Here is a 14,089-nt window from a genome sequence, read left to right on the forward strand (position 1 = left end):
CCCCCCCATCACCACAGGGGCCTTGATCTGCCCCCACATGGTCCTTTCCCCTCCCCCTTCCACCACACCAGACTTACCAGCTGCATGCAGCACTCCATGCTACCGGCGCTACTCCTTACTGCCTACGTGCTGCAATGTGGCTGCACACATGTACAGGCATTTATTGGACAAATAATTGGCTGCATTGGGCCAATTTCCAATACAGAAAATTTTCTTTATATTGATGCTGATCCAATATCAGACTCATGTATTGGTGCACCTCTACTGGTATAGGTCCTTTCCAGCCAGATTTTATGATTCCGTAAGTCCTATTGACTTTGTATTCCGTACTTTTGAAAATCAGGTTCTTTATTTGGGCTTCTGGTTATTAATTTAGAACCTTAGGACACATGTTTTTATCAACTTGCCCTAGTTTTGAGTTAAGACTGAAAATTCTGGAAGTAGCTGGGTATGATTATTTTTATTAAAAGGATAATTTCCTTTATCCTTGAGATGTATTTCTAAGAGAAGGAAGATTTGAATAATAAAAAGAAAAACAGTGGCCTGACATTGTTCAGTGTATGGAACCCTCTTGGAAATTAAAGATAATTTTGCATACAAGTTGATGACATCTTAATATGATTTTAGTTAAGAATTAATTTGAAATTAGTTCTTCGTGGGTGCATCTACATATGCATTAATGTGCTTTTCCTAATGGGCATTAAATGTAGTAGCTCCAATATGAGGTACTAAATAAATTCCCATTAGCCTGTGCTAATGTGTAGTCGTGTAAGTGCACACTTTTTAGGTGATGCTTACTGTGCAGTAACCTATTTTACTGAGCATTAGCATATTAGCATGGGTTTTTATGCACCACTTTAATGTGCAGCAGAATAGGTTACTGTATATTAAAGCACACGTGTAGATGTGCCCACTACCAATAGATCAGAGTCTGGTAGAGTAAATTTAGTGTGGCATACTAAAAGGAATTAAAAACCTTTTCTTACCTTTTTATGACTCTTTTGGTCCAAGCAGTTACGGAGAGTTGTTGAAGCTTAATGAGAGTGCTTGTGCTTCGTTCTATAACTGCCTGATAACAGCCATTTACATTTTTCAGCATACTATTATTTTTCCACTCAGGGTTTTTTTTGAGTCTTCATGCAATGAAAGTCATGTCAAGCTGCTTCAAGTGAGATAAAAACAAATACACTTAAGATAACTGAAACTTTTCACAATACACACCTGATATGTTAAATTATGGCTACTAGCCACAGCCTGCAGCTGAGAGGATCTGACCGTGTCAGCTGCTCCCAGAGACATTATGGCTAGTAGCAGAACTGGAGGTAAGGGGAAGCAAGAGAGGCATCCGGTGCAGTTGACTTAGAGGGGATGCCAGAATGTACCCCCTGCAGTCTTTGCTATAAGTAGGCACAGCCCCGTGCTGTCCGGCCATAGTAGCAAGCCAGGCATGGTCCCTTACTCAATAGTCTTTCTGGAGAACAAGAGGGTGAATGGGGCAGTGGAATGGCACATGTGGGAGTCTTTCCCATGGCAGGTGCAGTCCTGTGCTCAGTAATGTATCGTTGGGTAGTGGGGAGGGGAGTGAGTAGGGCACTAAGGGCAGCTCTCAGGGAGCCTGCACCATGGGGTTGCTGCACCCAGTGTACAGTGAGCTTGGCCCCCAACAGCAGCAGTTCAAGCCCACACTGCTACTGCAGAGGCTGCAGTTGTAGCAGCTGTAACCTGAAGGCAGAGCCAGGGAAGGTAAGACTCTGTTGCCACTTCCCCCCACTCCAACCGCTCCCGTTCTTCAGTGGTCAACATAATCCATCCACTCCCTCCATAACCCCCCCCAGCCCGCACAGGCACTGTGAAAGTGGTTACGGCAGAAGCAAGGGTAAACAAATTAGCTGGCTACAAGTTTATTTGTAAAATAAATTAACTTGTTTTTTAAATACCTGATACCAGGTCTTCAAGCTCTGAAGAGCAAAAGTCATATCTATGTGAAGGGCAGTGCAGGTTGTATACACGAACACTCTCATACTGGATGAAATTAAGTGGTCTGTGCAATGCCCTACATGGAAGGGAATACATGATACCTGTGCTTCATTTCCTAATATAAGAAGGCATTAGCCTTACCCAGGGAGGACAGGAAAGCTGAGTGTCTTGCTTGGAAAATTTGTAGAGAAGAAGAGATCGTATTGCTAAAACAATTAAAAATTTTAATAGAAGCATCAGAAAACTGAAATATGTATGATTAAGCTGGTTTTGCCCACCTTAAGGAAAAGTCAAAGCAACCAATGCCTTAACTTGGCCAAGGAATTTGCTCTGTATCAACTCCAAACATCTTCAGATATTCAGAAACATGTGACATTCGTATCAACTGGAAATATGCTGCCTTTGTAAGCAAAATAAATCTTGATGCATCAGCTGGAACAGAAGTAGCCACAGTGCAGCAAGTGTGTCTAGCCACTTATACCTTAAAGTCAATGAGATCCTTTCTGTCAATTTTGATATGTACAATTTGAAAGACAATTTTGATTGCACCCCAACAGCAGGCCAATGATTTTCATAATAAGGAGACTAGGAGACACAACTAATTATGTTGCATATTTACCAGCTCACATTCTTTTATCATGGGAGCTACAGCTGTTACATGAATTCAAGTAGAGGCTAGTTGCATTATATTTCATTTTAAAAAAATCACATAGAGCTCTTGATTTCTAATCAAACTACTAAGTCAAGCCTGCTTTCCAGGAGTTACAGCAAAGGTTCTCAAATACTCTTTTTAAAAGTTTGTTACACTTCTACATGCCCCTATGATTCTGTTGTGTCTAATTAAAAAGTAACAGTTCATCACTGCAACCAAACTGTAAACTCTCTAACATCCTAAGAATTACTGCAGAACTATTCTTTGTGTTTATTTTCTTCTGCTTTTCCTCCATTTATATTTTCCCCTTTCCCTTCTTCTGCTTTCCTATTTTTTCTAGAAGTGTGCACCATAACCCAAATTTCACAAACGGTGATTTCAACACAGTATTGTAAATTAGATGTGGGTCTAATGAAAAATTTCAGCTCTGAACACCCAGGAACCCTGGGGTGGTTTGGATTCAGATGCAAAATCAGACGGTTTATTGAACCAGGACCCCTAGATCTGAATACCCTTGGTAGCAATGCCTAAAGAGATGGTCACAGTTTACGATCTGTTTGCTGAAAGACTATTCACTCTCATTTTTTGCCATGTGAATAACCACATATCAGTTTCTCATATGTATTAGTTTTAATACAGCTCTTCCTACTGATGAACTAGTAGGCTTTGGCACTTCACACAAGAGAGCCAGGTCCTGCAGTCCTTTCTCAAGTAAAACCTGAAGATAGTCCTGCCAGAATAAGGACTTGTAAGACCCTTCCCGTGTTTGATAATAACACATGCAAGAGGCACTTATTTAAAACAGACTTTTTTTATAATGACTCTAAAATTATCTTGTTTTTAAAACTACATACCATGTTAACTATAAACTGAAGTTGCTTTATGATCTTAAGAATTAACATTTTATTTAACAATTAGCTGGAAAGACAATATTAAATCTATTTGACATTTCCCAGAGCAGAGAGTCAGTTCACACAGATTTCCTCCACGTGACCAGTAGGTCACTGTGTTAATTATTCACAAGTAGATCACAACCACTTTAATATGATTCCCATGTTGTCTTTTAAAAACCTTGGAAGGTTTGCCAAACATGGGTACTCAAGAGGAATCAAGTGATGATTTCTCATACTGGGAGGGTTACATGTTGCTGTTGGAAGCCTGCAGGTTTTTTGAATAATAAAAGCATTAGTAAGAATGGGCAGAAATTGAATGAAGCAATAAAGCTGATATTGAATTCTTTATTAATCATTAATAGCTATTACTATCTCTGGGTTGAAGGTAGCAACATGTTTTTCTATACAAGTTCTCTGTTGTTATACAAAAAATGTGATTAGCCATGACTGGTTTCCAAGTGATCTATAACAGGCAGAAAACTCATTATTTCAACCATGAAAGCATGAGTTTTTATTTCTATTAGATTTCACCCTGGTAGCTACCAGTGATCTGGTATTATGAGTTTTTTTCATACATCTACTGGTATACTTTAAGCTGTGGTGGACTTCAGGATGTAAAATGTGCTCACCATCACTAATCACCTCAGTAAAGCTTTGCTTGATTTTAAACATGATAGAAAAACCCATTTGAAATGTTCTTAGTTTTAATTACTGGTGTATCAGTTTCTCAGACACCTGTTACTGGGAATTTTAGTATTTTTGTTTAGTGTGAAAATATAATAACCAAATAATAAAATGACATAACTGAAACCCCAGACACATACAGAAGGGAAGGGAGAGGGAGAAACACGGAAGACATTGATTATAAAGGATCACAGCATAGGATGAGTCAACTAGAATCCAGTGACACTGAAGCAGGAAATGCCATCTTGGGATTGCCTTTGTATTGCCATTGGTGGAAATTGTTCACCCACCAATAATATATCATTTCAAAGGGAAATACAGATTGCAAGAGAGCTTTCTGCCTTCTTATTGCTACTTCAGACATTTTTAGCAAATAATATTCAGATGTTACAGTCACACAAATCCCAGAGGGTGCTTTCCTGCCTATTCAAGTACTTATTTGGTTATATAGCCATGCACAGCTGCCTGTGAGAAGACTAGTTTGGAAAAGATTTTGATTCCAGACACCAGTGAGAATACGATACTCTACAGGTCTACTTACATCTTAAAAAGCCTTCTGCTGAGATGAGAGAGCAAGAAACTTTTTTTCCAGTTTTGTAATTGTTTATATATCAATCCATCCCTACAGCATTGTTCCTATTACTGCGAGACACCAAATTGAAGGGGTGTCTCTCCATTTTCCATGCCCCCAATTTTAATATATATAGTTCAATTAATTCTGGGATCATCTAATCGAAAACTAAACCTTCCATTAATTGGCATTATTGTTGTTATAATTGCAACAATTGTGTGCTAAGGACTTGGCAGATGTGTAGGAAGACAATTTCCTGCCCTAATAGGATCCCAGGTTAAACCAAACAAAATACAAATAAAAGGAGCTGGAATAAAATATGAGAAGGGACTTTCTGGGTCATTAAGCTAAGGCAAACATATCATCAATTTCCTTTAGTAGATGAAAATAAATTCTTTTTTAATCTGTTTAGTTTTTTGCCCTTATTACTGCAATTGAAAGTCTCACTCCTCTGATGATTAGAAATCTAATTTTCAGCCTAAATATATTCATGATAAAATTATATATATTTGTTTTTTCCACCATTTTCATTAAGCTTAAATAGTTCTTTCCTTAAATGTCTCTTTTTCCACTCTAATGTTTATTCTTATGATGATGTTTTCATAAAGAAGCGTTATATCCCTTTGCAGGCTCCCTTTTGCTAGACTCAACAATTCAAGCTCTGTCCTCTCATAAGGACCAGACATATTCCACATAAGGTCGCCCCACTGCCACATATACTAGCACTGATACTTCCCTATCCTTCCTGGAAATCTGGTGCTCGATATATCCTAGAATCATATTTGGTATTTTCATAGCCACACCGCACTAGTGACAGTGATAGTAAGCCTCTGACTGACAGCAGTGGTTGCCAACCTTTTGCCACCACTTGTGACCCAGCCCAGCCCCACACTCCCCAGCATCAGCAGATGCCATGATGGGACTAAATATAAAAAAAAAGGCAACAGGATGCCCCCTTTGCTGCTGTGGCTGGAGTGTGCTACCATTCCCTGAGTTGCTGCAGGCTGGAACCAGTCTCTTCATAGGCTGGGCCCGTGGGCTGTAGGTTGACAACCCCTGACTTCAGGGTGTTTTTCTTTATCTGTTGTTTCCAGCTGCTGAGCTTCCACTTTATTGTTGTTGTCCCTAAGTACATGACCTTGCACTTTGCACCATTAAATGTCATCTCCTTTCTATTGCTCAGAACTCAAGGTTATTCTGTACATTATATATTTTATCTTCTTCTACCCAGGTGATACCTCCCAACTTTGTGAAGTCAGCCAATTTCATTTACCTTCTCCTACTTTTTTTTGTCGAGCTCATGTATGAAAATATTAAACAAGAATTGTCCTAAGATCAATGCTTGAGAAACTCCCTTAATGTCTGCCCAGGTTGACAGTTTCCCTTTCATCACAACCCACTGTCATACCTCTTTAGCTCCTACTTTACTTTACAGTTCTTGTAGAACACTGCATCTTTTCCAACAGAACTAATAATTTCCTATGAGGCATCATGGGTAATTTATCAAAAAGCTCAACTGAAATCCAAGTAGATTAGATCTGCTGCATTTCTACTGTTTAGAAACTCAGTTCTATATCAAAACAGATCAAGGCTGACCTGGCACAATCTAGTTTTGGGTTCACTCAGATTGAATTTACCCCACATTCTATTTACCTCCACATTTTAAAATGTTTCTTTCTTTCAATTTTTTTTTTTAAAGACTAGCTATTGGGAGCAGGTTGGACAGCCTGTAGTCACCTGGGTCATTTTCTCCTCATTCTTAAACATTTGTTACTGAGTTTGAGACAGTTCCATTGTGTCAGATAATAAATGCCATGCTTTCATGATAACCATCTGTTCTACAGTGGGATGGCTGAAAATACAGAGTTTCTTGTTACAGCTGCAAGCTTGTGCACAGTATAGATGTATATGAAATAATATATAAGTAAATGATTTAATATTTGTTAATTATAATTTTCCTGTATATATTTTATATTTAAGAGAAAGAGTTAAGAGTTAATTCTTTTTAAGTTAGTGAAAGAAAACTAAGCAGGGGTCACCATTTTCTGAGACAAGTTAGCCTTATTCCCAAAAAGGATTCAGTTGCAAGAGGCAACTTTGTAGATTAACCTACAAATTAATAAAAAAAACATTGGTTTTGTTTTACAGTGGGATTATGAGACCAGGACTGAATGCAATTCTGGGACCCACAGGCAGTGGCAAATCTTCGTAAGTGCTGAAGCAACAAGAGGACCTGTTACTTAGCCATGTTCTCCACATACAGAAATCATTCCAAACAGAAAATAATATGCATTCAGCATTGATGATTATGACTCAGAGAGCAAGATTGTGACCTCAGTTCAATTTGCATAAATTTAGATTAGTTTTATTGATTATAATGCAGAATTTGACTCAAAAAGACATTGTTTTTTTAAAAAGAGCACAACAGGGGTAACTGATTTCTCTGAAGTAAATAGTTTCCTAATATGCTACCTTTATGAACAGCTTTACAGAAAATCAGGAGAATTATTTGATTGAGAATATGGTTTTCTGTTCTTTGAGGGGCTTTTAAATATGAACGGTAGTTAGCAGCAAAGTTTCAGTATGGAAGAGCTTGTGCTTAGCTCAAGCTTGTGGCCTCTACTCTTACAGACTTGTTAAAATGTACAGCTCAGAGGTCTTAAGATGACTGCTTTTCTTTTTTTAGGTTACTGGATATTCTGGCTGCAAGGAAAGATCCTCATGGACTGTCTGGAGACATTTTGATAAATGGAGCTCCCCAGCCTGTCAACTTTAAATGTATTTCTGGGTATGTGGTACAGGTAAGAAATTTTTAAGTGTCTGTATCTGCCTTGTTTGTTTAGACTTCCATTAGGACAACAATGCATCAAAGCTGGCTAAGACAGTGATTCTCAACAGGGTATCACAGCACCCTAGGGTGCCTTGAGTTTCTTTCAGGGGTGCTGCAGAGTGGCACACAGCAGGAACTGTTAGATGAATCATGTTTGCACACAAGATAAACCCAGAGATTCCAAATAGGAATCCACAGTGTTAGAAAAAAACATTGTGCTCATTCTGAGTTCTTTGCAACAGAAGAATTGCTCTATTATTTTTCTGCAGTCAAAATTCAAGTGAAGACTAAGAGCTGGCATTTTCCAAGGGATGCCTTGAGTCTTAAAAAGGTTGAGAACAACTGGTTTAAGATAATGTACTTGCTGTAGTGTGCTTGTCAAAATTGGTCCTTTATTTCATTTACAGTCCATACTTTTACTTTAAAAAGTAGAAGTTATAAAGTTAATTGCCATGCCTGGGATTAGTTCTGAAGAGTCAGCACACTGGGTGAACCCACCAGATTCTTCCTTGGCCATACAGAAAATGTAAGAAATGCTGTATCCATTGCAATACTGGCTTTACACAGAGAGCTCTCTTTCGTTTGGAGAAGGGCTCCCTCCATAGCACTTTTCCCTGATGAGTATAGGTATCTTTCACCTTATAACCCTTGGAAAAAGTAGCACTACTTGCACCTGTATTAATCCCCTTTGACTGCTTTTCTACAGCTGAAGGGAAATCTACCTACTAGGAAATCTACCTACTAGCGGCATGGTTCCTACTGGGACAGAGTTCCCAAGGATGTCCAGGCTCATAAAGCAGCAGCCATCCACATACATTATTGCAAGCATTTGGAAGAGGTTTCTTTCCCTATGGATTCCTTAGAAATAGAGAAAAATTGGAGATGACACAGCACATGATGCAACACAGCATATTGCCCTTAACTGTTTTCCACTATCAATGATAGCACCAGCAAAACCATATGAGGGGAGTCTCACTAGGGACAGAAATTACACATAAACTGGTATAAGTGATCAGAAACCTGTTCAAATCTGTAACACAACAGAAGTTCAGTGCACATAAACTGCTTTCAAAATGGCTAAAGCCGGTTTAAGATAAACCTGCATGGATGTAGTATAGGACTTAACTGATTTAGGTTAAACCAGTTTATTGAACTTCTGTCCCAGATCCCCTCCAGATCGGAGTTAACTCACAGTCCCCCAGCATCTCAGGATGCTTTGCACCTCCTCTGCAAACCCTGCTTTGCAGGGTGGGTGAGGAGCAGAGCTTGGAGGTGTGCTCTAGCACCTTCCAGCTTCTGGCCAGGTACACTTTAGGCATGTGGCTGCATTTCTGGAATCAAAAGTGAAGTCTGTTCATTTGCTTATAGGTTTAATATATGCATCTTAGATTAACCTGAAGGGACTGAACTGATTCAGCCTTTGGATTTTTGACAGTTTCTACTTGGCCATTGATTTTTGTTTTCTGCCAGTCCCTGTTCTACAGGTGTAAGTGTAGGAGTGAAGGATCTGGCCCTATATTAAAATTAAGTTTGAACTGTGATATGCAACTGCACCTCAGACTTTGAAATTGTGAAAGGAATGTCTTTATACTCTGAATTTATCTTTGATTTGTTGGAATTAAAAAGATATCAGAAAATCCATCTAAATCTACCTCTTCTTTTGGTAGGGATGAAGGTCTGGTTCTTGGGGAAATACCACAGAAACATTTTAGGTGCAATTGAAAAAATGATCCACCTTGCAGCTATTATCACTGTAATTCTCCACTGCAAACTCCTAGCCCCATGCTACTAGCCAGCTGCAACACCCCTCCCCACCTCCAAGGCTCCACCTGCCCCACCAGTCTGAGTTCACCAGCTGCACCTGCTGTGTCTACACTCACTATGCTCAATGTATTTTTGAAAATATAAAGCTTTCTACAAACATGCAGCTAAATGGTTGTTCCCTAGGGGTGATGCCTCCTTACCTAAGAGTGAAAGTGTTTTGCTTCAATGTGAAAATAAGTGAGTAGATTCCTACCCTCCTTCCCTTCCCTCTCCTAAATGCAGCTTACAAAAAGCTAAAGAATAAATCTGAAGAAACCCCTCTCCAGAACATGCTTAGCATATCACCCTCACAAAACAGATGTCCAAGCATTTGGACAAGGAAAAGTCAAAAGAAACCCATTTCCTTTATCAGGGATAAACAACTCCTTTGTAAAAACTCCTCTTTCTCCCTGCTAAGAACAAATCAAGAACCTCCTCTTTACTTCCTCCTTTCATACATAGCAGGTGAGACTGCAAATTAATGAGCTCAGCTGCATCTGCTCTGCAGTTTCCTTTAACCCTTCAGTGCCTGGTTCTATACTGCTCTAAATCTGATAAGGAAAACACAGCTTTGTACTTTGGTGTCCCCCTAGGCAATACAAACTCAACCGTTCAGAGTCCTTGTAGGATTTATACATAATGTAAACTTACATGAAGCATGCAAGTGTACATTTAAGTCACCAATTAAACTACTTGTTTGCACTAAGGGTATTGCTAGATTGGGATCACACTGTGCAAGATTGCTCTAGAGCTACATAACTTTGAACACTCTTCCCTGTGCATGTTCCTTCTGACTATGTACTCAGTACTTTACACAGGGTACGCAAAAATCAAGCAGGATTAAATCCAGAATCACTTTTTTTGGTAATTTTTTACCACAGAAGGCAAGACTAAAAATGATTTTATTTTTATTTCCTTTTGTCTTCCTGTTTTGTTTACACTTTACTGGTCTACAAAAGACTCTTTGACGTCTCCCTTAAGGGAGCAGTACATATTGGTTAGTTAACTGATATTTAAGCAATTTGATACATGTAGAATATTCCTCTATTGCCACAAACTGTACAGACATACAAATGCATGAAGGGAAATATCTGTTGTGATGTTCAGGTTTTGAAGATCCATCCTACAGCATTCTAGCAGTTGCTACGTGCGTACAAATGAACTCTGCATGAAATGTACAACATAAGAAATGAGCGCCAAAATGAACATTAAATATGCAATTTTCTTTATGAAGGATGATGTGGTAATGGGAACCCTGACTGTGAAAGAAAACTTCCAGTTCTCAGCAGCACTTAGGTTACCAAAGTCTGTTCCTGAACAGGAAAAGAAACAACGAATTAACCAGATCATAGAGGAACTTGGTTTGACAAAAGTGGCAGATTCCAAGGTAATGGCACATGAGTTGTTATAATTAAAGCAAATATTAACTTATTTCAGGTAATAAAATGATTTTGGTTTGGCAGGTGTGAATTTTGGTTGAATAGACTATTGTAATAACAGAAGAGTTAGTAAACCTCAACCTGGATGTCTGTTTTCATCTCAGTGAAGATTCAGGTTTTGCATTGCAGCATCTGTGTCTACCATAAAATTATGGAGGACATGAAAAGTCATTCCTGGGGAAAAAAGAAATTATGGAAAAAGTTTATATTATGAATGAAAAGTTTTAAATGACTTTTCTCCTGCATTTTTAGATTTGCATTATTCCATTACATACAGAATGTGAAGTTTCTGTTAAAAGGAATCTTTGAATCATTGGCAAAATCACTGTTAAAAAGCGATCACCCAGTTCTCTTCTAGAACTTTTATGTGCTTTTATAAGTGTTCCATGTTCTTTACTCGAAGTCAGACAAAATGATAATCTCTTGTTTTGCCTTAGGTTGGCACCCAGTTTATTCGTGGAGTGTCAGGGGGAGAGAGGAAAAGGACGAACATTGGAATGGAACTCATTACTGACCCTGCAGTCTTGTTCTTAGATGAGCCAACAACAGGACTGGATGCCAGCACTGCCAATGCTGTCCTCCTTCTCCTGAAAAGGTGATGGTGATAGAATCACTGAGAAAAAAAACAGCTTTCCAGTTTTGCCTTGCAAGTAATAGTATATAATACCTACTGTACCCAGTAAAGGGATTCATCATGCAAGTGACCTCCATGGAAATAGGAATAGGCCCATAATAAATTGTCTCCAGCTTAAGTGGAGTTGCTCACAGGACTATGCAGGGGTAGATCCAGGATAAGACAAAGGAGGGTGCGGGGGTAGCAACCCACACTGTAGGGGTGCCTGCACCCCCCATTCCCAACTTGTCCCCCACCTCTCCCCTGCACCCACTGGTGTGGGCAGACTAGGTAGTGGGGGAGCCCCTGGGAACTTTCTAAAGTCCTAAAACCATGTAAGAGTCCCACCCCACTTTCCCACCCAGGTCAGAGTCATGCCCTCTCACTAATCCTACCCCACCTGGCTCTGATGCTTTCCCTGCTGTTCCCAGAGTGGGAGAGGCTTTAAAGTTGCTTTTGACTGCTCCAGGGGTTTGGGCTCAGTTGAGAATGCAACATGGCAGTGGCAGAAATGATGTGCGGGTGGATGGGTTCTCCCTCCCTGCCCAATTCCCCTGGGAGCAGGTGCAGGCAGGAGAAACTCCTTCCCCCACCCCCTACTGTGGCTACTATTGTTGCTGTCTCTTGTCACAGCTGAGCCCAGTCCCTGCACAGGCTCTAAAACTTTCCCTGCCTCCAAGACAGCATGGAAAGCAGCAGTGGCAGGAGGAAGGGTATGGGAGGAGGGGAAGAGACATGCCTCTGATCATGGAGGGGAGGGGATTCTCCCACAGTGTGGTCCAGTCTAAAAGTCCAAAAAGGGAGTGCAGCTGTGCCACTACACCCCTTCTGGATCTGCCCAGGTATTATGCACCATGCCTTGCAGTAATTCTATAGAGCCTGAGGAGATAGATAAAATTTACTAATATTATGCTTTGAAGGGTCCCTCTTGATGATTGGCATTATTGCTTACATGAGAAATTTGGCTACCTTGATGAAGTGATGGATATTAGTTATGGGGGCAGCTAGCACTGCTAGTGTTTCCCTATAACAAACGACAAAAACATTCATTGGGAAAACAAACAAAATGCCTTGTTAATGCTAGTTTTCTCTGTTTCCTAACATCCTGCATCATTTGCATTTTTTTCAAAGAGGGCTGAAGATGCCTCATTCAAGAGTGCTTGGTAACTCCAAAGAAATGACCATGATCTTTTCTCAAAAGAGATTCAGCACTCATGGCTCTTAGGAATGCCACAGGAATTTGTTTCCGTCCCTACAGAACACTATGCAGCCATTATATTTATAGGCTGGGCACTATGGTGTTCCTTTTTCACCTCGCATTGCATTCTTCAGGATGAATTATACTGAAAGATGGCACTCCTGCCTCTCAGTCTAATAAATAAACAAACACTGTTTTTTTCCACTTTATATCCAGGATGGCAAAGCAGGGGAAAACAATAATTTTTTCCATCCACCAGCCGCGATACTCCATATTCAGACTGTTCGATAACTTGACATTATTGGCCACAGGAAGAATGCTCTACCATGGGCCAGCTCAGGATGCTATTGAATACTTCAAATCTATCGGTGAGCTTTTAATAAGGGATCTTAGTCACAGAGCAAGTGGTGGCTTAAAGGTAGCTCTGTTTTAAAACATGGCTTAATAAAATTAAATGACTCTTGAATCGTAGGTTCATATTTAATACATCTCAGTGTTTTCAGGACAAAAAAATGCATCCCATCTAGAATGTTGAGGTCACACTGGATTATTTCTTTCTTTCTTGCACAGTATTATCAATAACAACAATTCTAACTAAATTCTGTTGATGCATGTACAATGTTAAAGTCTTCAGATTAAATCTTCACTAACACTTCACAGGGGTTGCACAGATATAACTGATGATAGGTGCAAAGGTATACATCCAGCTTGCTTTCTTTTAGCTGTCTCAGTTCTGCTTGACTAACAAACAATATAATGCTCCCCTGGCACCTCACTCCCCATATGAATATTTAATCTAAAAAATATACTGGGACTAGTATGCTGAGCAAGAAGCTACTATATTACTGTCTGTTTTCAGACTGGCATTGCACTTTAACAAATTTTAATACCTATTTTAAAGTTTTGGTACATATTACATGGCAAATTAATAAGTAATCATAGTAATAAAAGTGTTACTTTCAAGTTAAAGTTGAAGCATCTCAGCAATAACCTGATTCTACAGTCATTACAAAATAAAAACTCCCATAATGTCAGTATCCAAACGTCTGTACCAAAATCAAAACTTCCCATAGATATCAGATTGACCCAAAGAGCATAATGTCGGTGTTAGTTTTCTCTGAGGCTCATCTGACTATAACACAAAAACTGAAAGAAATGCCAGTGACTCTGTATCTAAACTGGAAACATAATACCATATAGAGGTTAGTTTGAGATTCTGAAAAATAAAACATTTATTATACCAATATACAAATAGGTATAAGATATTTAGCCAAAAAAAGAATTAGCAAGAGCAGACATGTGGTTAGAATTTAGTAGGACTCATAGATGCTGCTTTTCTTTTTATGGGAACTTGGATAAGGCATGATTGAAATATACACACACACTTAGATTAACTAGCTACTTATGGTGCAAGTTCAGAAAAGCAGGA

General features: G+C 39.3%; 1 protein-coding gene across 1 annotated transcript in view; it reads left to right on the forward strand.

Annotated features, from left to right (window-relative positions):
- The window catches only part of LOC109304106 (ATP-binding cassette sub-family G member 2-like), a 49,944-nt gene that overhangs the window by 9,052 nt on the left and 26,803 nt on the right, over positions 1–14,089 (forward strand). Inside the window, exons 3-7 of the mRNA XM_019526612.1 lie at positions 6,926–6,985; positions 7,464–7,578; positions 10,645–10,797; positions 11,287–11,444; positions 12,877–13,028. Of these exons, the coding sequence (XP_019382157.1) occupies positions 6,926–6,985; positions 7,464–7,578; positions 10,645–10,797; positions 11,287–11,444; positions 12,877–13,028 (638 nt within the window). The remainder of the gene's footprint in view (positions 1–6,925; positions 6,986–7,463; positions 7,579–10,644; positions 10,798–11,286; positions 11,445–12,876; positions 13,029–14,089) is intronic.

This window comes from Gavialis gangeticus, unplaced genomic scaffold (assembly GCF_001723915.1).
Source record: "Gavialis gangeticus isolate Ggan-Ray unplaced genomic scaffold, GavGan_comp1, whole genome shotgun sequence".
In the NCBI taxonomy this organism is placed as follows: Eukaryota; Metazoa; Chordata; order Crocodylia; family Gavialidae; genus Gavialis; species Gavialis gangeticus.